At 42.0% G+C, this 21,895-nt stretch overlaps 3 protein-coding genes across 8 annotated transcripts; 1 reads left to right on the top strand and 2 right to left on the bottom strand.

Annotated features, from left to right (window-relative positions):
* Positions 1 to 11: 11 nt before the first annotated feature.
* Positions 12 to 3,742, bottom strand: znf668 (zinc finger protein 668). 2 transcript variants are annotated; one of them, XM_034214745.1, is made up of 2 exons: positions 3,595 to 3,742; positions 12 to 2,329 (listed from the first exon to the last, which is right to left on the bottom strand). In XM_034214745.1, exon 2 carries the CDS (start codon positions 2,319 to 2,321, stop codon positions 357 to 359), a length of 1,965 nt encoding a protein of 654 aa, XP_034070636.1. In that variant the 5' UTR covers positions 2,322 to 2,329; positions 3,595 to 3,742; the 3' UTR covers positions 12 to 356. The 2 variants fall into 2 exon arrangements, with proteins under 2 accessions (XP_034070636.1, XP_034070635.1); XM_034214744.1 differs by lacking the exon at positions 3,595 to 3,742 and adding an exon at positions 2,889 to 3,091.
* znf646 (zinc finger protein 646) lies at positions 2,535 to 13,914 on the top strand. Of its 5 annotated transcripts, none has more exons than XM_034214717.1 (4): positions 2,535 to 2,701; positions 5,112 to 7,990; positions 8,160 to 9,239; positions 9,832 to 13,914. In XM_034214717.1, the coding sequence occupies exons 2-4, from the start codon at positions 5,319 to 5,321 to the stop codon at positions 10,658 to 10,660; spliced, it is 4,581 nt and encodes a 1,526-aa protein (XP_034070608.1). In that variant the 5' UTR covers positions 2,535 to 2,701; positions 5,112 to 5,318; the 3' UTR covers positions 10,661 to 13,914. The 5 variants fall into 5 exon arrangements, with proteins under 5 accessions (XP_034070608.1, XP_034070607.1, XP_034070609.1 ...); XM_034214716.1 differs by lacking the exon at positions 2,535 to 2,701 and adding an exon at positions 2,757 to 3,032; XM_034214718.1 differs by lacking the exon at positions 2,535 to 2,701 and adding an exon at positions 2,790 to 3,059.
* A 230-nt stretch (positions 13,915 to 14,144) lies between these two features.
* LOC117545119 (tumor necrosis factor receptor superfamily member 12A) lies at positions 14,145 to 21,363 on the bottom strand. The gene is made up of 5 exons (XM_034214802.1): positions 20,918 to 21,363; positions 16,929 to 17,027; positions 16,244 to 16,387; positions 15,692 to 15,740; positions 14,145 to 15,485 (listed from the first exon to the last, which is right to left on the bottom strand). The coding sequence occupies exons 1-4, from the start codon at positions 20,997 to 20,999 to the stop codon at positions 15,700 to 15,702; spliced, it is 366 nt and encodes a 121-aa protein (XP_034070693.1). The 5' UTR covers positions 21,000 to 21,363; the 3' UTR covers positions 14,145 to 15,485; positions 15,692 to 15,699.
* Between the last annotated feature and the right edge of the window lie 532 nt (positions 21,364 to 21,895).

The following is a 21,895-nucleotide window of genomic DNA, read 5'->3' as shown; positions in this document are numbered from 1 at the left end:
TGAACACAGGCTTTAAAAGGATTAGAAAATACATTTACCTGAAATCACAACATCTTAAGTGATCAGCATACATGTTTGTCACAATTTATGAGCAGATTACAACAGATTAGATAATTTCATAGTAGTGAATTATATATATTTTAAAACACAATCATATTTCCAATATCATGATAAAGCAAAACTGTGACAATTTACATGAAGTAGACTTTAATTTGAGGTTTTTTTAACGTTTTTTGAGAAATAACACTTCATTAGACCTGTCATCTAAAAAGATTTAAGGCCACTGGATAAATATGAATGTAATAAAGATTCCTAAACAGTCAAATCAAAGTTTAATGGCCCTCTTCTTTGACTAACTACTCCGGCAGAGTCTGTAAAGCCGTCACAGGTACGGTCACGGGAACGGTCACAGGAACGGTCAGGGAAATGGCGCTGGGTTCCACAGTGGAGGAGGGAACCTCACTGGGAGGAGGAGGAGAAGGAAGCGGGTCGGTGTGGATAATGTTTATGTCACTGAGCTGTGTGGGGGCCGGGGGGGCGTCTGCATGAGTCCGTAAGTGCTTGCGAAGGTAGGCAGCGAACAGGAACGCTTTGCCACAGTGCGGGCAGCTGTGGGGCTTGCTGGTGGAGTGGATCTTCTGGTGTTTACGCAGGCCAGATTTGTTGAGGAAGCCTTTGCCGCAGCTGTCGCAGACGTGAGGTCTCGGCTTCGGATGCTGCTTCTCGTGCTCCTGCAGGTCTGCCAGCTGTGCAAACTCTGCCTGGCAGCTCTCACAGACATGCAAGATTTTGGCAACAGTCGGCGGCGTAGAATCAATCGAGTGGAGATTCTCATGCCCCTGGACTTCCTCCCAGCTGCCAAACGTAGCATCGCAGTGAGTGCAGGAGAACTGAGGGAGAGTTGTGTGGGCAGTGAAGCCTGACACTGACCCGGCCTCTGTCTCTTGTTGCTGTTCTTCTTGTTGTTGTTGCTGTTGTTGCTGCTCAGCATGCTCAGCTAGGTGAGTCCTCTCATGTTTGCGCAGGCTGGAGGAAACCACAAAGGACTTCAGACACTCCTCACATTTGAACGGCCTCTCCCCAGAGTGCACACGCCGGTGCTTGTTGAGGCTGGAGCGCTCTGCAAATGACTTGTCACACTCTGTGCAGGAAAAGGGCCGAAGCCCCGTGTGGACGAGCATGTGGCGCCGCAGATCCCAGGATGCTACGAAGGCCTTGTCGCAGCTCTGGCATTTGTAAGGACGCTCTCCAGAGTGGACGCGCTCGTGCACGGCCAGATCAGCCGGCTGCCTGAACCTCTTGGTGCATTTATCGCAGGGGTACGGCTTGAAACCCAGGTGGGCCCGTTGGTGGCGCCGGAAACTGGAGGGGTCGGAAAACATCTTGCCACACTGCGGGCAGAGGAAGGGTTTCTCTCCAGAGTGCGTGCGGAGATGAGACTGGTAGGAGGAGAGCTGGGTGAAGCCTTTGCCACACTGCTCACACTGATAGGGCTTGTTCTGGGAGTGGATGCGCTGATGGCAGGCCAGAGAGGAGGAGCGGGAGAAAGCTTTGCCACAGTCTGAGCACAGGAAGGGTTTCTCTCCAGTGTGCGAGCGCTCATGGTTCTTCAGGTCCTTCAGCTCTGTGTACGTTTTCCCGCACTCATCACAGGCGTACGGCCGATGGCCTTGGTGGTTCCTTCTGTGTTTTCGGAACACAGAGGGATCTGCGAAACTCTTGCCGCACTCGGCACAGAAGTATGGCTTTTCTCCTGTGTGAGAGCGCATATGCACCTTCAATTTAGACAGGGTGGGGTAGCTCTTTGAGCACTGACGGCAGGAGTAAGGACGCTCCCCGCTGTGCTGTGTCATGTGGATCCTCAGGCATATAGCTTGCATAAAGGCCTTACCACACTCTGTGCATACGAATGGCTTCTCCCCAGTGTGAGAGCGGCTATGGTTGCGTAGCTCTGTGGGAGTCTTGTAAGCCTTGTGACAGTCGGGACACTGAAAGGGACGCTGGGCCGAGTGAGTGCGCTCGTGCTTTGAAAGTTGAGCCTTGCTCGAGAATGTTTTCGTACACTGAGAGCACGAGTGTTGCAGCTGGCCGTCCTTTACATGTGCCGAAAGCTTGTGGCTCCGCAGCGCCGACAGACTCCTGAAAGCCTCTGTGCATGCAGAGCATTTGAAGGAAGGTTTGGATTTTGGAGGCCTGCCTCTGCCACGTTTTTTCGCAGGCTGATCTTTCACCTGCTCTTCATCTTGTTGGCTGTCTTCGTCCTGTGCAGGAGGGGTGTGCTGCTCTGCAAGAGGGGGGCTGCCCGGCTGAGGAGAGGCCATCTTTATAACTGCAGAGAAATAAATGTGTATTAGTTATGTAAATAAACAGATCATTAGCAGCATAAGAGGATAAGGTGGTTGTACCATAGACATCACATTCCTATGACAGATATGATTTATAATAGCTGATTTTCTGTGAAAGGGGACCATAAAATAATCCGAATAATAACATAATAACACAAATATGTGGGCGTGCATTTAATCACAAAATGGCTGGCATTAGGACCTCAGGGACAATAAGCTAACCGCTTTGATGCCAGAGGAAGTCGGCGATGCAATGACACAGATCACACTGTCTGCATGACTGACATGTGCCCGACCCCACGAGAGGATCAAAGATCACGAGTCAGTGCGACGTTGTTAACAACCGGATACGATAAGTACGTATTCATGTTCGCTTAGCTCTCTTTCGCTAAAGACTTTAACACACTCAAAATGGCTGGCTTTAGGACCGGCTGCAGCAATTCTCTCCAGTGTCGTCATCATCATGGTTATGCGGGATGGATTTTGCTAAGCCGCCTTTTTTGCATCGTGTGTGCTTGAGAAAAATAAAAAGGTATTTCTTACCTGGATCAGGGCATTAATAGCTGATCGAGTGCCCGGAAAAGCGTCTCGGTGCACGGCTGCTTTTACTGTGAGTCTCGGGGATTGACTGTCTGCAGGGCGGGGACGGCTCTAGGACCATGATGACGAAAGCTCTCAGCAAGCCAAGTGTGTAACAATTTAATGCGTTTAACGGTAAATAAATATCAAGATAAGGCATATAAATGTATCAGAAACCCCTTGATAATTCACGGTAGAAAGAATGAAGCCACTGGGTTTCATTTCATATTGGAAACATGAATGCCACAGATTATTTTGTAATATAAAGTCAATGGCAGCTTTAGCTACGTAGGCTAACCTACATTGGCTGTCAGGAACTGAGATTAGCTTAAACTGTTTCACAAAAAACAGCATCAGTGGTGGAATGAGTACTAAGATGATGCACTTATTTAAAAGTAAAAGTACTAGCATCAACATGTACTTAAAGTGCCAAAAGTGATAATGCAGATCAGCCTATTTTCAGAATATTTATTTTATGTTTTGATTATAACTATTGATGAATTGATGTTTATCAAAGCTAGTCAAGTAGCAGCTTATTTAATTACTGTGTATATGTTAGTTATATGTGGAAGTTGCTCCAGGTGTAACTAAAGTCGTATTTAATATTGCATCTGTAGAGTAACTAAATTGTAATAAATAAATGTGGAGTAAATACAAGTAAACGATTTACCTCTGAATTGTAGTGGGGTAGAAGTACAAAGTAGCAACACATTTAAATACCTAACTAAAGTAAAGTACGTAAATGTAGTTACTTTACTTCACTCAGTGTGATAGACATGTTTCTATTTAAGTTGAATGTGGGGTTACTTTAACGCTGAGCCCCTCTGGTCATATTTCGAGGGGGAAGTATTTCTCTGCTGCACATTTCCTGTTCCTTAGCAACAAGAGCAATGTGGAAATGGTGATGGGAGAAGAAAAGACAATTGGAAAAAACGGGGTTGCCCTTTAACACAAATATAACGCTATTTTCAAATGGATGAATTAAGTAATATCTTCGGAGGCTAGCGTTGAACCAGCCCTTCTTTAGGTATGTAATCTGTCGCTTTTGTCCACGCTGTGATTCCGGTTTTAAAACGACTTCTTGGCTTTTTGGTGCAATGTTTGTTTAGCTAGCCTCGATGATGCTAGTTGGTAGCGGGCTAACGTTTGCCAACTGTTTTACACGAATTTAATCATAGTTAACCTGCCTGTTTGATCTGTATAATAAAATAACAATGACTTTATTATTCAGATGTTGTTAACAATGGAACAGAAAATGTGTGGTGTTTGTTGTGGTAATAAATCAGTAGAGATAGGCGTTTCCCGGTTTATTGTCATAGCTAGGTCAGTAGCTTGCTACTGCAGAGATGTAGCTAAACATGGTTACCGTTTCTAGCTAACTACATTTAATTTACTACGTATTTTACCATGAGGCTGGTTACCTTCTGCCGACTCTGTAACCCATTATATTGTGTGGCATCTTTATTACACTTTATCACATACCTTGCCTTTTCTTGTTCTTATTCCTGTTTGTTCAGCATGTTAATACACGTTATCATTATTTTTTCTTCAGTTGGAAATATATGTTTAAATAGTGGATCATTTAAAACTTGTTTTAATAAACTCCATTTAAAGTATTGATTGTAATGGTTAGAAAAAAGGGTACAAATAAGGACAACGTGAAACAATGAAACAAAGAAAGGATGCTTTATTTTGATAATTGTTACCAAATTGTAACAGTGTCCTTTATAGTGGACAAGTTACTATGTAATATTAAGAGGCTTAATCAATGCAAATGAAGGGGTAGGACACATTGTAGTGGGTAGTTCTGTAGAAAATGCAATTGTTCTTTTACATATGAAACATTACCTTACTGTGGCTGGCTTTTCAAAAGATGAATTTACTTTTATAAGTTTCAATCTTTATATATACAGTCTATGGTTTAAATAAGGGTTCAAACCCTTTTGAGGCATACACATTAGTAGTTGTTCAATGTAGCTTCTTAACTGACATGGTTAAAATGTAAATTTGTATAGAAGAATTGTTTGAGGAATAAACCTTTACATCTTTATGTGTATTTACATGTATAATTGGATTGTAGGTTATTTGTAGCTCTCTTTAATGTATACATAACTCAATGCAACGACTGAATACTATTGTTTACGTATACACAACTGCTCTAATTGTCACTCCTTCTTTCCACAACAGCTACCGGCTTCTCCTGAATTCAAGCCAATCCTGATTGGGTAGAACTGGTTCTCAACGACCTCTGCTGTTTTACCTCCCATGACACTTGGACCTTACTGTAAATACCTACCTTCTGCGTATAAGGACGATAAAGGCATCTGATGCATTTCCCTCTTGAATATTCATGCAGTGTGTGTCTAGTGCACTTATTTGAAACGTCATCTTGTAATGGCGGTGAAAGACCCTGGCAGGACAACAAGTTTTCCTTGCAAACAATGCGACATTGTATGTCCCAACATGCCCAGTCTGCTTGAGCACATGGATGCCCACCTTCAACAAGAGGAAGATCGCAAATTTAAATGTGATGAATGTGGACGTGGTTATAGACATGCTGGTAGCCTAGCTAACCACAAAAAGACACACGAAGTGGGTTCTTTTCAATGTAACATCTGCGGTAAAGAAAACTCCAACTCTCTGGCCCTGAAGAGTCATCTCCGGAGTCACAACTATCAGAAAAAGTACTCCTGTGACCAATGCGAAAAATCTTTTCGTCTGGCATCACAGCTATCCACACATGAGAGGGTTCATCTTACCAGGCGAGTAAAGGACCGCTCGTATAGGAAGGTAGACATGGAATATCCCATACCTGAAGATGATGAAATAGAAAATGATCACCCCATTGAGCAGTTGGCTGGTGTTGGGATTTCTACAGAAAATAGCCCAGCTGAGTACAAGACGGATGTTGTTTATAACGCACAATCTGAAACGTCTGATGATGCAGCAGATCGGCCTTTCAGATGTGACCTGTGTGACAAATCATACATACATCATCGAAGCCTGACCAATCATAAAAAGACTCACCAAGTGGGAAAGTTTGAGTGCACCGTGTGTTGCAAACTGTTCAATAACATGGCTGCCCTCTACAGCCACCAGAGATCTCACAAGACGAGAAGCGGGACGGAACCAGATTCAGTGGGGAGGTCATACACTGCGGCACCACTGGACCAGTTTTCACCCCAGAGCCAGGATGCTGCAGTAAACTTTTGCCATTTATGTCAGGTTCTATTCCCCAATGATGAAGAGTTCCAGGAACACATCCAAATGCATAACTCTTCTTCACTGTCATTTGGGCTTCAAGATACCTTGTCCGAGAATCACAATATGTCCTATGAAAACAGTATTGCCTCGCCCGAGTCAAATTTGTATGCATCTCCTATTAATAACGTTCCCTCAGTATCATCACTAGAACAGATTAGAAGTAACGGTCAGATGTACTCGGACTGCTCCAACAATCAGACACCACCTTCCAATAGTACTCAGGGAGAACCCTCAATCATTGACACAAGTATTCTCAATCCTCTCCTGACGCTTGACACTGACAGTGCAACTGCAATGGAAGAGAGTTCAACTGTAGAATCTGCTGAGCGCCCCTTCAAGTGTCAAATCTGCAGCAAAAGCTACAGGCACTCTGGGAGCCTCATCAACCACAAAAGGTCACATCAGGTCGGGATTTACAAATGTTCCATCTGCGAAAAGAGCTTCCCTCACCTGGCCGCCCTCAAAAGTCATCTCCGTGTCCACAAAGGTCAGTCGTCATCGTTCGGCTTCGACGCTGACGGAGACTGGCTCTCCTCAGAGCCTCTGACTCTGGATAACCAACAGGGCTTCTCCGTTCAAGAGGAGGAGGAGGAGGAGGAGGAGGAGGAGGGGGAAGAGGAAGAAGGGGAGGAGGAGGGGGAAGAGGAAGAAGGGGAGGAGGAGGGGGAAGAGGAAGAAGAGGAGGAGGAGGAGGAGAAGGAGGAGGAGGAGGAGGATGGCATCTTCCCTCTAGTTGATATGAATCAGGAGAATGGATTGGAAGACAGCAATGGAGCTTTGTACCATGAGCAATTCAATCCGGATTTCCCCCACGATATGACTATGCATCTACCTCATAATGACCACCTGACGCAGAGGCACATGTGTGCAGACTGCAGTGAGACATTCGCAGACATTGCAGGGATTAAGTCGCACGTTTGCCCACTGCTACAGCAGCAGCATGACACTACGAGCAGTGACTATGATAGTGTTGTACATTTCCAGGACAGTAATGATGTTCAAATTCCAGGGAGTAATGTAGACTTCCAAGGTCTGCATGGTAACCACGACCAAAGTTACTTTGAACAAAACTTCCATGAGGAAATAAGAAGTGATCAGATGAATAGTTGCGGAGAAGGGGATAACGCTGATGAGGAAGAGGAAGATGGAGATCTTTGTCAGTGTTCTTTATGTGGAAACAGCTACACCAGCATGAGGGCTCTTAGGAGCCATCTCCGAGGACACACACAGTCCCATGGCACTCCTGCAAGCTCTGGACCTTCCTCTATGTCCTCCCATGAAGAGGTGAAAGACGAGGAGGCTGAGGAGATGATGATCTGTAGCACATGTGGGGAAAGTTTTGCCAACAGTCAAGACTTGATCACTCATCAGCTTCTACACGACAAAGAGCAAGTGGACAGTGTTAATCAGTTACACATGGACAAGAGCGGTGTGTCTGAAGCCAAGGAGGATGTACAGAGTATCTGTGGCAGCTGCGGCATCTTCTGCATCAGCTTCCATCATCTTACGAACCATGGCTGCTCCACTGAGAGGACAGAGAAGTCGACTCATACTGAACAGGAAATGAAAGGGAATGATGTCTCCCAGAATGATCACACGACTGATAACAAAGAGACCTTTGATACTGAAGATCGGCAGTACAAGTGTGATCAGTGTGGGCGTTCATACAGACACGCCGGCTCCCTCCTTAACCACAAGAAGTCCCACAAAACTGGTGTGTTCAGGTGCCTCGTCTGCCAGAAACGCTTCTACAACCTGCTGGCCCTCAAAAACCATCAACGGTCACACTTTGATAAAAAGAGGTCAGTACAGATGCACATCATTCAAACATGTCTAATTCTCATATGTGTCACTTGTCTTAATCGTGATTTAAATGTTAAACCATTTTTGTTTTGTGACTTTAAGACAGTTGTTCTAACCCTAACCCTTTTGCAAACACAGATTACCCCTATGCCTTGTCTCTTTCCCCAGGCATTCTTGCAATGAGTGTGGCAAAGCTTTCAAAATTCAGAAGCAGTTAATAAACCACCTGAAAAGGCACAAGGAGAACCAAGCCAAAATCGAAGACCTAAACAACCAGATCCAGGCCCTCATGGAGATGAATGGGACCAGGCCAGATGGAGGAATGCAGTCCTTAACTCCAAACACCAATCAGGCTTTTCCCTCCACTCGACGCCGCAAGCAAGTACTTGAAGGGAAGATGGAGCAAACTAAGTGTGAGACCTCCATCAAATCTGAGAACACGGGTGACCAACGGCCTTTCGCCTGTGATCAGTGTGGCCGTACGTATCGCCACGCAGGAAGTCTGGTTAACCACAAAAACTCCCATAAAACAGGCGAATACTACTGTTCCGTTTGTAATAACAATTACCCCAATCAGCTAGCGATGAAGAACCACATGCGCACACACTTTGCATTGAAAAAGCATTCTTGCCAAAACTGTGGGAAAGGGTTTAGGGGAAAGAAGCAACTATTGGCCCACGTGTGTGCGGACCTCAGAAAGGAGAAGGCCGGAGTCAAGAAGGTCCTCAAACCGAGAGCCTTTAAGTGTAAGGAATGTAAGAAGGCCTTTGTTTCTGTTGACAAGCTCACTACCCACACCTGTGATGCACCACCAGGCAGAAGTGAGGCACAAACAAGTGTGACTCGGATTAAAGAGGAGCGGCCTTTCAAGTGCATGATATGTAATCGCAGCTACCGCCACGCAGGCTCCCTCCTGAACCACAAAAACACACACAAGACCGGACACTTCAGCTGCACCTTCTGCTCCAAGCCCTTCACCAACCCCATGGCTCTACGCAATCACACGCGCATCCACACGCAGAAGAAGAAGTACGTGTGTCTGACGTGTGGAAAGGCCTTCCGCCTCGCCAGTATCCTGCACAACCACCAGAGGATCCACAGCCGAGCTGCCAGTCACTTCAGGTGCTCTGCGTGCGGGAAGAGCTTCCAGGGCCGGTCCGGTCTGAAGAGGCACCACTGCCGCCGAGGGCAGGAGAACGCCCCGAGAGCCGGGGTGCAGCAGACAGAGCGCGGAGACAAGTGCTTCATGTGAGTAACTGTCAACTGAGTGTGTACGTCTTGTTTTGTGTATTAGTTGTCATTTGGGTCGTTTTTATATATTTTTTAACAAAGATATCCTGATCTAATTGATACATATGCAAGGCATTATATTTGCTTCTCATTGATTCTTTACATTTCTAGATATTTAAAAATAACCACTCAAAAGGTTTTATAAATCTCTAAAACGCCCCAGTCACATGTATTGGTTGTTAATCTTTTTAAAAATAAATTAAAACAATCATTAGCAATACTTTTTTTTACTTGTTTAATGTTAGAAACAAATATCAGCCAACTGTTATTTTAACGCAACAGTATCAGCTTAAAAAATCCTGTATTGATGAACTTAGTCATACGTATTATTATGAGTCAAATTAAATATTTGTGGTTCTCCCACATTCTTTTAAGGGTGAGAAATATACAATTCATTTGGAAAATTCAAAAGCTTTGAATGGAAAAAAAAGATATTTGTTAAAGCTCAAGTAATAATTCAGGCTAGCTAACAAAGAGTTCAGTGTTGTGTCTAATGATTTGGGGTACAGTGTAATACCAGGCATTGAATATGAACGTATTCCTGCTGCAGGTGTGACTTGTGTGGGCGCTCCTACCGCCACGCTGGCTCCCTCCTCAACCATAAAAAGACACACTCCGAAAGCCTGCACCACTGTTCCTTGTGTCTGCAGACATTTCCTGACCCTCTCACTCTACAGATTCACTCCCAGATGAGGCGGCACTGCTGCCCCGAGTGCGGCAAGACCTTCTGTCAGCTGGCTCACCTGCAGAGCCACATGGAAGTGCACTCCAAGCCAGCGTCCAGCTACCAGCAGCACCAGGGGGCTCAGGACCCCTACCAACGCAGCGGGGAACAACCCGTAGACGACATCGGCTGGGACTCAGGAATAGATCAAACCACGGGGATGGACGGGATGCTCAAGCCGGTTCCTCCCCCTCTCTCCCATATTCCAGAGAGCATCGCTGATTCAGAGAAGAGCAACGAGACGGAGGAGAAGAGCCACGTCTGCGATCACTGCGGCCGCACCTACCGCCACGCCGGCTCCCTCCTGAACCACAAGAACAGCCACAAGACGGGCTCCTACTTCTGCTCCGTCTGCCAGAAGGAGTTCACCAACCTGATGGCCCTCAAGAACCACCGGCGCATTCACACGGAGCCGAAGCGCTACCAGTGTCTGGAGTGTGGCAAGGCTTTCCGAGTGTCCACTCAGCTCATATGCCACCGCCGGATCCACACCAAAGAGAAGCCTTTCGCCTGCCTGCAGTGCGACAAGAGCTTTTCCAGCAAGTCCAACCTGCGGCACCATCAGAAGCTGCACCAGAACACCCAGAGCTACGACGCGTCTTTTAGCATGGATGCTAACGCGTTTATGGACTTGGACATGGGATCTTTCCTTTGAAAACAGATTCCAGAGCGTACAAGAGACGAGGATAGGCAGCCCTCTTATTTATCTGTTATTCATCCCTCTATCAGTAATTGTATTTTTATTTCCGAAGCTTTCGTTGAAGACATTTCATTACTGTCTTACCTCCTGGTGACTCAAGTCCTCCACAGGGTTTACTGGTCAGCTTCTGATTAGGACTGAGGTTTTCTTTGATCAACAGGATACCAGAATACACGGTGGCTGATAATATAAGTCGCGGCTCATTCCTCAAGGACAAACCAACCAAAGTGATCAGAAAAGTGCAGCCCAGGTCCATGACAGTACTATCTTCTCTTGCTATGTTTAATTGTGTTCAGTGCCTCTGAATGTTCCTTAGGAAACAAAGTAATACATATTATATTTATCTCTGACTCCTTTTGTTAGCTGCCAAAAGGACTGCTCACTTTCTTTTTGGATTTCAAAAATGGCAAGCCTGTTGTAAGTCAAATACCTCTGGGCGTGTCCGAAGGGCAGTGGCAAAGTGATTTTCTCAATCACATTATCAAGTAAATAGTCGTACTGCTAATAATAATCACGTCAAGTGACATAGTATGCTTACATAGTATGTTTTTATTAATTTATTCCTGTTATGTGCATATTGACCAGCTTTTTTATGAATGTTGTAAAAAAAAAAAAAAATCTGTCTTCTAAAACTCATGTAGCCTTTAAGGAACGCCATCAGTCGATTTGTATTTAGTTCTCAGTTACAACAAGCAGGAATGAATGAGCCAGGCATCATTGGCTGCACTCAGGGTAACCCTTCAAAAGGAACTCACCTGACGTGGTAAACATTGTACATAATCAGGTTCACAACTGAGCAGTTTCTTTCCACGTGCCATTTCAACTCAGACGTTCGTCACTCCAACAGTTAGCTGCAGATGCACGTGTAGTGCATGCTCACCCGTTATAGTCCATCTCAATCCTCTGAGAAGCATCAGTAAAGTGCCAGTGCCTAACATGTCAAGTAAAGTGTAGCAGTATCATTTTAACAAACCTCCTCTTGATATATTTCTTGTTAACTAAACCAGGGCCGGGCGATACAGTAAGTGAATACCTTGACACGGATATTTGTCTAGATTACACAATAAAAAAATGTGATAACCAATAATACAGTAAAGGCAAATAATGGAATTAAACTTATGATGAAATACTATCGATGTTAGGGCTGCACAATATTGGAAAAAAACTGACATTGCGATATTTTTGAATTGAAGAAAAGACGGGGTTTTTTTGGTCCGAAAACCATCCTTTCTTGAACTTTAATGCTATACAATTGTTTTTGTTTTTTTACGATATTTAACCGGATGAAGGATTTTAGTCACAGACTTCTGGATCTTAAGTTATCAGAGCAACAAGCTGAGCTAGCTCGGTTAGCCTGCTGTGATCTGATCAAGAATGATTGTGATTGGTGGTTTGCTGTCACTCACTCAAGAACAGGAGAGCCGCGGGAGTTTTCCTTTTGTAGCAAGCTGCAAAAGAATTGTAACATGACGTGTTTGAGTTAATTTGCCTACTTAATATCGCACGCCCTAAAAAAAACGCACGTCCTGCGATGTGAATATCGCGCATAACGCGATTATCGTCACGACGCGATATATCGTGCGGCCCTAATCGATGTAATGATCTCCAAAATGTAACGATATCCAGTTTCTTATCACAATAATATCAGTGTAGCCCTTCTGTAAACTAATACAGGTTTTTTTTATTGTCCGTTACATCATTTATATCCATTTTCTGATTTGTAAATCTCCTCAGCCACAGTCAACATCGTAATGAGGTGAAAGTGGTTTATTTTTGTATTTTTTCCCTTTTTATGAATAAAACACACATTCATTTAAAAACAACACATGTGGCCAAGCGCAGTATCACCACAGACAGCGAGGGCTTTATGGATTCACAAGGACGAGCCACTTCCATCTTCACTGTCCAGTTCATGGACCACTTTACGCTCTGTGAAAAATGTGCAATTATTTATTCTCTGGGTTATTTTTAATATTTTGTAGCCAGGTTGTCTAACAAGCCTGTTGGTCCTTTAGTGGTTTCTGTTCACAGATCAGAAATCTAGCAAAAAAGGAACTCCTGGGAAACAAAATGAAATCAGATTTTTCTTTATGCCTTAGATATTAACATGTCATGCGTTAAGAGTTTGTGTGGCACTGGTCAGAAGTATGCAATACCTCATGGAAAGCCCTGCCTACCTAGCAACTGCTCCGTAATGCCTCATGCAGCTTAATTGTAGAGAATACACTGTAACAAAAACAGATCAATTGTAAGAAATAATATAAAGCGTTCATTCAAAGTTTTTTTTTGTAGTTTTCAAAAGCAGTTTTCACCATAAAATGTGTTTTGTCTTTTAGAGTTATATTTGCACATTTGTAGATGAGACACTTGTAGCCTAAGGAGGACAGGAAGTTAATAAAAATGCAGCCTGCAGCCCTTCGGTAATTCACCTCTGTACGTTTGCGGGTCGTAATATTTAAGCAATATGCTGAAACTATTGTTTCAGTGCATGAGTAAATGTCTAACCATTGTATCAGATTCAGATACTGACACTAGCCTTGAAAAAGTAATCGCCATCTTGGGTTTTTTCATTATCAAAAGTCCTGCAAATATCAATTGAAATGACTTGGATTGATCTAAGTGTAACATGTTCATGCACCATGGTAGCCTACGTGTAAAAGGACACACCTGAGTTCAAACATGTTTGTTTAACTCCATCTGTGGCACTAAACCGGGTCCCTTCTCTGTCATTGAATCCACTTTGACTCTTTTATGATATTTAGTCAAACTATAATATGACTTTATTAAAAGAAAATTGACAAACTAAACCATGACTTATCTGACTTTCTTTACTTTTTTTTGTCGCACTATACGATTACTTTTTTCCGACATGATATACTATGACTTATGATATTATTCAAAATGCTATACTATGACTTTTTTCCCCGTCGCATTATACTATGACATTTCTTGACCATATAATCCTTTTTTATGATGTACTAACTGACTTTCTTTGACGTATTATGACTTCTCTGATATGTTTAAGATGTTTTTTTCTGGTGTTTTCGACATGCTATCCTTTGACTTTTTTTCAACATACGTGACTACGATCTCAGACCTCTGTAAATATTTAGAGGAAAATATCGGTTGGATCTATGTACATTCAGTTTTCCCTCAGCAGAAGAAAACTGCTGGATTAGTTGTGTAATTTAAATAAAACATATACCACATGTTCTGATTTATTGGATTTTCACTGCTCAAAAATGTCTGCTCACTATTTAATTCATATTTATATAACTATTTTGTCACTCTAAAATGTAGATTTTTACTTCTTTGTTAGAACTTAGTTTAGGATATAAGCAAATTGTTGAAATGAATTAAAAGACTTGGAAAATCTAATGTGTTTCGTGTCTTTTTTCTTCTCATTAATAGTGATTGTACATGTTACCGTTAAGACGTGTAATATAATTGTCAGTTTTATTTAGAAAATACATTTGTTACAAAAAGCAGTTTATAAGATAGCATTAAGTAAAAGAAGCCAGTGCATGTACAGTATATACAGAAATGAGAAATAGGAAGCAGGAAGTGTTCGTTATTGCTCAACATCGATGGCTGGCCTGGTGGAAGTCCAACAACAATCTTCACTGGAGTCCCTTTTTAAAAATGTGCTTTGTCACTCGCAGTTGATGCAAAACAACACCGCAAGATACTTACAAATAAATAATACACAAAATCTAAAAGAAGAGTATTTGAAGTGATTCCCTTATTTTGTTGCCATGGGCATCAGTTCACCCACAAGCAGACAGATCCAAAACACGACCTGAAACCTTTCAGTCACATAAAATACAACATACCGACAAACATGGCCGACTAAAAAAAGAAATGGAAAACAACAACCCTGGCCACCGTGATTCTTGCTCAATGGCTACGAAATGACAAACACACATGACATGTATCTTTAGATCTGAAACCGTTCAGAGTTAGTAAGCATACTGATCTTCCTGAAACACTGTAGGTGTCATTTCCTTCACTACAGTACATTCCTCCCGACATTCCCACATGTTTGCAGTTTGGGATTGTGTGTCTAGTGTTACCAACTTCCTGTCCTACGAGTGCTGGGACAGAAAAGCGCGACTTCTGGTGACAAATCATCTCCTAAAACCTAGTAACATTAAAACAGACATGACGTTATTGTATTAACCCGCGATAAAGGGTCTGTGTTGGTCACAGGAGACGCAGTAACAGTGAATAAACACAGCTTTCTCACTGTAATACGACTAAAGGAGCAGGGACCAAGGCCAGCATACATTTCACCTAGAAGCTACATTCAAATGGCCTTAATGGGCCGGACAGTACTTCTTAATATCTCACATGTTTATCTCTAAGAGGCTGTTGTGGTAAATGATCAAACCTTGTCTAACACGCAGAATGGCTGTGTTACATTCATTACATAAAATACAGGATTTGTGAAGCATCTCTGAAGAAAGGTCTGTAGTTTCAAACATCTGTAAAACCCACAAAGGTCTTCCAAACCTAGAAGTGGAATATGAAAGGCACGCAATATCTGAGATTGATACCACTGTTATAATGTTGCTATCCTACAGAGGTGTGAGAGGCGCTCCTGTGGTCTCTGACGGGCCTACACTGAGCACAGCTCTTCACTCGACCGTCTAATAAATAAAAAAGGTCCGATTCTGAAGAAGAGAAACCCTGCAGAGTATTCGGTCCAGAGGTTTTCTCGTCAGGCTCTGAACCAGCCGCTCCTGGGTTCTGTCACATCTGTTTCCAGAGGAAGATGAGGCTGTGGATGGAGAGGATGCTGAATTATTTAAGGTAGATTTAGCTTACAACATATAGCATTCTCTGGTGAGGGTCTCCCCAATACGGATCTTGCAAGGCTTGAAAGTCGTTACTTTTACATTAAAATCTGACTTTATACCAAATGAAGTGTGAACAAATTATCATATAGTCTAATCCTTGTAGTGACAAAGGGAGAATGGTACTTACTGAATGGTTTAAGCTTGGTAAAGTGGCCCCGCAGTTTCTTCAATGGGTTCTGTGATACATCAAAAACATTAGCATTATTCCATCGCAGTAAATTATTTGCTTTTCTTTACTTTTTTCAACATATGACTTTTTTTCGAGATTAATATCTCGAGTGAGATATTAATCGATAATAGCCATGAAAAAAATCTGACTTTGACCAGTTTTTTTCTGATATTTTCGATTTACTATACTATGTCATTTTTTCCGTTATACTATGACTTTTTTTTCTGATGTTTTAGTCAAACTATAATATGACATTTTTGTTAAGATATTTTCGACTATGACGTCTTTTTTCCTCAAACTATATTATGACTTTTTTTCAACAAACTCTAGCATGATATTTTTCATGATATACTATGTTTGACTTTTGCAATATTTTTCAACATACATAATTAGCCCCGGACATGCCCCAGGCCAATTGAACCCCTGTACCTGAGGCCCTTGTAAATGTCATAAAAGTGTTAGTACTTAATCTACGATCAATCTAAGGTTTTGGAGTTGAAGGAATCTCACCACGTAGAGGCCGTTTGTGGTTCTTTCGTCGATGTACCATGACCCCGATAATCAGCGCCGCCCCGACCAGAACCACCGCCAGCACCGAGAAGCTGGTAATGGCCGCGAGCTTCCACACGTCAGACGTCTCGTCAACAGATTTACCTGTTGGTTAAACAAAAAAAAGTAAATTACAAACACTTAAAAGAAAAGTTACCACTGTATAAATGTATCAGAATCACCTTTATTGGCCACAAGTGTGAACAAATCAAGGTGTTGGACTTTAATTTCTTTAAAGACATTAAAGCTGGACAAAAAAGTGGAATAATATATACTGTACATATAGACTGTTGTGCATATTGTAGAAAAACATATAGAAAAAGCACCATTATCAACCAATGACAAATTAAGTTCAAATAAAAGTAAAGTGTTACTTGTAACTTATACAAATATTGCAGATAAATACTGAATGGATGCTTATGTACATTGTACATGTATATCATATATATACAGAAAATACAATTATTAAACTATTTTTTTTCATCAAAACTGTAAAGTTATATTGTGGGTGTCTTGTTACAGAGGTGTTGAAACTGTATGACTAAACAGTTAGGTGTGACAGCTTGCGGGAAGTAATATTTATTTGTGTGTGTCATCAGTTAATCATGGCAGGAAATGATTTACATTCACTGATTCACTGTCTTACATGTGTTGCAGGACGGGGTCTTCGGGTACTGTTTGCACGACGAACACGACAGACAAACGTCCAAATCTGAGTTCCAAAACTCTGAGCTGCCACACTGACCTGCACAAAAACATCAGAGGTAATGGGTTAATTTCTCATGATTTATGAACACATAACACTGCTTAAGGATGTGACATGTTATGACTTGTAGCAGTGGCAGACTCAGGGGCAGGGGCGGAAAAAAGGGGCAACAGGTGCACGACCTTAAGCATCAAGATGGAACGTTATCATGTTTTACCAACCACTTTGCAGAGTTTTGATCAAACATTGCGGCACAGAAGGATACCTTTGTGAAACAAACCAAAGCTTTCCTGACTCTGGAATAAAGTTCAAATAAATGATGATAAACAGGTGACTTGCAGAAGCCTGGCTAATACAGAAAAACATGAGACTTATATGAAATGTGTGGCTTTCTTCTTCTCATAAAACGAAAGTGGGAAATTCCTATGGGTCAGACCGCTGATGTAAACCCAATTGCAAGACAGAGGTTTACTCAGTCATTTCAGGTGCATGTGCTGTGTGAAGAGCAGGATGTGTTTTCAAAGAGTGCTTCCTTCGAACTGTTTTGCGACTGCGTGTGACTTCCAGAGAATAAACTAACATGTCGGTGAGAAAGTAGTCATTGGAGGTTCAGCTCTGAGAGGAGGACACAATGGAAAGCTTCATCTCTTTCAATGGCAGACAGACAGCTGAACAATTAAAACGCTGGCCTTCCCAGGTGATAAGGGAGGAATATGTAAACACAGTTAACACCAATGGCATGGTAAAGAAACGGTTTTAGTTTTTTAATAATGTGTGCTTTTATCTGCTGGTTCCTGGATTTGGTGAAGAGGCATATTAATATCTCAAGGTCATGTATAAAGTAGTTCATATAGTGTCATCAGTTGGACAAAAGCCTCTTCAAAACATTGTTGCAAAACAAATTAAGCCTAAAGTAAGAATGAAACCTTACCAGACATGATAAATCAGTGACAGCCTAACAAGGATACTCTACAGGTATTTAATAGATACAATTGATAAGAATGTTTCTTTGTGTCACACTGTTGTTTATTCTCCATAGTTTCACAAGAAACCACCCGAGCCTGAACTGATTCATCGTTTGCAGTAACTGTCCTGTTTGAAGTGGCTGCTTTAATCACCACTGAAAGCAATACCACAACTCACAGAGAGTCAAGAGTCTGACGCAAAACTAAATGAAAAGAAAATGAAGGCGACTGTGGTCAGTACATTCACAATAACACAGAGTATCGAATATGCCGTCAAAGTGAGGACAAATCAACTGAACAACACGAAGTCCAGCTAGTGAAACAAGTGAACAAAAAGTCTATAATAAAATATATTGTCACTCAAGACAGAGAAGAGCAGAAAGAAAGAACAGTTAATGTTTGACACGTGTTGAGCGCCTCTCTGACACTGAAAACAGATGAATGACGTCTTTCGTGTCTCCGGAGGGAGATTTGTAAAATAAATAATCCTGAATAACAAATATCCCTGATGATGTCAAAGTGATGTCACTAGGGTTGTCTCATATTGGGCTTTTGAACAGGAAACCTGCTTAACTAACTGGATGTATGGAGTGAAGGGCGAGGAGGACTTAACGAGAGATGCAGTTAAGTTGCCTTATGGGAAACGTAGGATCCAGGGTTCTTGGAATTTAACCCATGTTTTAAAGGGGACACATTGTGATTTTAGGGTTTTTCCTTTCCTGGGTGTCAAACTCAATTTCTTCGCGGGCCACATTAGCATTATGGTTGCACTCAAAGGGCCGGTTGTAACTTTAAGACTATATATAAAAATACATATATAAATATTTAATATATAAAAAATAATGTATTATATATTACATTATTGCCTCTGCATTGGATTATTATCGGATAGGGTAATAACTTCATAATTAACTATACGTCTGAAAGCAGAAGTCTAGGGCAAATCATTGCAAGTCTCTTCACTGAGAATGTCACAAAATGATTAAAAAAAAATCTAATTCTGAGAAAAAATGAATATTCTGAGAAAAAAAGTCAAATTCTGAGAAAAAAGTCAAATTTGAGATGCATTGTGGGATATGTAGTTTATGGGCAACGTGCTTCTGTAAATCGGCATGTAACCGTATAATAAAAATAGTATATTCTTTGCAAGCTCTTGTGGGGCCGCATTAAATGAAGTCGCGGGCCGGATTTGGCCCCCGGGCCTTGAGTTTGACACCCCTGCTGTAGTGTGTTGTCCTGGTTTTTGTGAATACAAATGGTCTGCAAAGGCTAAAATACCAAAGTTCCCTCCAGAGGGAGTTTCTCTCTCCCCCCTCTGCCTGAAATTGGACTACTTTGTTTACTTCGGAAACACAGTGACATCACTTTGTAACACTCTTGCTGCTATTGGCTAGGGCTCTGGTTTCAGACAGAGGGTGAAAAGAGGTGCTGCACAGGCAGTAAGAGAAAAATAAAGAGCTTTTTGAACATTAAAGCATGTAAACATGTCACAGTAGAGACACAACTGATACAATTATAAACATGAACATTTGCAAAATACGGGCCCTTTAAAGTAAGGATAGCTCAGCCTTTGGTTGTTTGATTTACATTTTCTTTCTCTTTTGAGTTCCCAAACATCATGGATGTAACCTCCTGGGAGGACATGTCAGTTTTCCAAGAGCCTGAGATCTGAAGCCTACAAGTTATCATTACCAGTTCTTCAGCTGGTCACATTACACAGGACCAAATACCTGTCGACAAGTCATTAATAAAACAGCTGCAAACCATAAGGCACTCGCCGTAAAAAAGTCATGTTCGAGGCATTTTGACCTCTAAGTGTGGTTATGTTGAAGCCATGTGCACAGATCCCCGGAGACTCCCCGTCCTCCGCAGCCTGCAGAGCCGGGCTGACTCACTTTATAGCTGTGGTCACAGGACAAATGTGTCACAGTTCTTGTAAGCGTTTCTCCTGCAGCCATTCATCATCCAGCAGGTCCAGCTGGATCCTGCTCTTAGGTTGAAAAGGTCACAGAGGAACTGAACCGTGACTGCTGGTTGACCTCCGCGGTCTAAACCTAACCCGGAGCAAGGCTTTTGTCTCTCAAATACAACCTGCTGATTACATTTCTAATATTAATCTCAATTTTGAGGTTAAGAAGGAAATTATTCTACTACAATGTGACTCCTCGTGAAGTATTCCACTAAACATTTTCCCACATTCATGCCTGGCAACATCTCCATCAGTCAGCATAATATTTTAGCAGCAGGGGGTAAGATTTCAATAAAGTTTCTTATGATGCAGCACTTAGAAATCTGGCACATTTGGAGCCATTTATTGTGTTCCCGGACAGAAGACCTTGGCTTATTCTCAGCACCTAGTCTGACAAAGGGTGTTTTTGGGTGTGGGGGTGCTGTGTTGTGTCATGAGTTGGAAGGGGGTGGGTGAAGCAACAGCTGATGTCCAGATGTAGAGATGGTTTCACACAGATAGGATCAACACCATGGACTTTTTTTACTTAAAATGTGTTTAAAGCTTGAGGAAATGGTGCAAACTCTTCTAATTATTCAAGACTGAGTTTGGGATGATATCCAAACTTTAGTCTGCTGTGGAAACAAAGTCATAAGCTCTCTTTTTTTGTGGAGGGGAGTTTCTGAGACAGTAAAAATTGTTACATTTGAGAGAAGTGGACACAGGCAGTGCACCATGTCCTCTTCGCCCAGGGACACGGATGGACGGGGTGAAATAAGGCGATAGGAATGCGGAACCGGTGAGAAATGCAGCTGGTAAAGGAAGCGGCTCTGTAAGCAAACCCACTATCTGACTCCATTAAAGGCAGACCACACCAGAGACCAATAATCCATGTTCACAGAGACAAGGAATCAAAGCAATAACACATATAGAGAAACAAAGAAAATGCATCAACATCAATCAAAGTTGCCATTTAAGTTTCCTCATTGTTGGAATAAAAACAGCATTTTACTCACTTTTCTGTGCGCTCACACCATGGAAACTGGTCCCAGCCGCTATAATAAGTCCGCAGAGCGCGCAGAGGGTGTTTAAAGCCATGGTGTCTGCGGAGGAAAGCTGCTCGCTGTCGGCTACACGATTCCCTAAAAGTTCATCTGATTAACAATCCGAGCTGGTTTTGAGCATGGAAAAGTGAGCATCAGAGTGAGTCACCCGGAGGAGTCTGAGCCTTGTTTTAATAGCGCACACACCCACGCTAACAGTTCAACTCCTATGACTCATTTCCTATGTACTGTACTGCTCGGATTCTCTGCGCACTCACAGGAAACTCCTCAGTGTGGCTCCATTTGCTTCTAGTGAAAGTTTCAATCAAACCACATCAAGTATGCGAGTTTAAATACATACATTTCATTTTTGTATGGCCACACCCAGAAGGATTTTCTCAGAGGTACTCAGAGAGTGTACTTAAGTAAAAGTACCAGAGTGTAGGAATACTCTGTTACAAGTAAAAGTCCTGGATTCAAAATGTTACTATAGAAAAGTATTCGCATCAACATATGCTTAGAGTACCAAAAGTAAAAGTACTAATTATGCAGATTTCAGAATAATATATTGTGTGTTTTGATTATAATTATTGATGCATTAAAGTGTTATAAAAGTGCAGCTAGTTTTAATTACTTGTACTCTTCAGGGTAGCTTGTGGATTTACTCCAGGTGTATTCTTATTTAATTGTTTATTATATTTCACATTATTAAACAAAATCTGCTAAGTAACTAAAGGTATTAAAGAAATGTAGTGGAGTAAAAGTACACCATTTTCCTCTGAAATGTAATGGGAGTACAAAGTAGCAAAAAATGGTGATACTTAAGTAAAGTACAAGTACCTCAAAATTGTCCTTAAGTACAGCACTTGAGTCAATCTACTTGGTTACTTTACATCACTGGTTTTCCTCCACATTTTTCACAGAGAGTGTGCAGTCTGGAGTTAATAGTGT

This window comes from Gymnodraco acuticeps, unplaced genomic scaffold, assembly GCF_902827175.1.
Source record: "Gymnodraco acuticeps unplaced genomic scaffold, fGymAcu1.1, whole genome shotgun sequence".
NCBI classification, from domain to species: domain Eukaryota; kingdom Metazoa; phylum Chordata; class Actinopteri; order Perciformes; family Bathydraconidae; genus Gymnodraco; species Gymnodraco acuticeps.
This window is presented reverse-complemented; position numbering and strand designations above follow the sequence as displayed.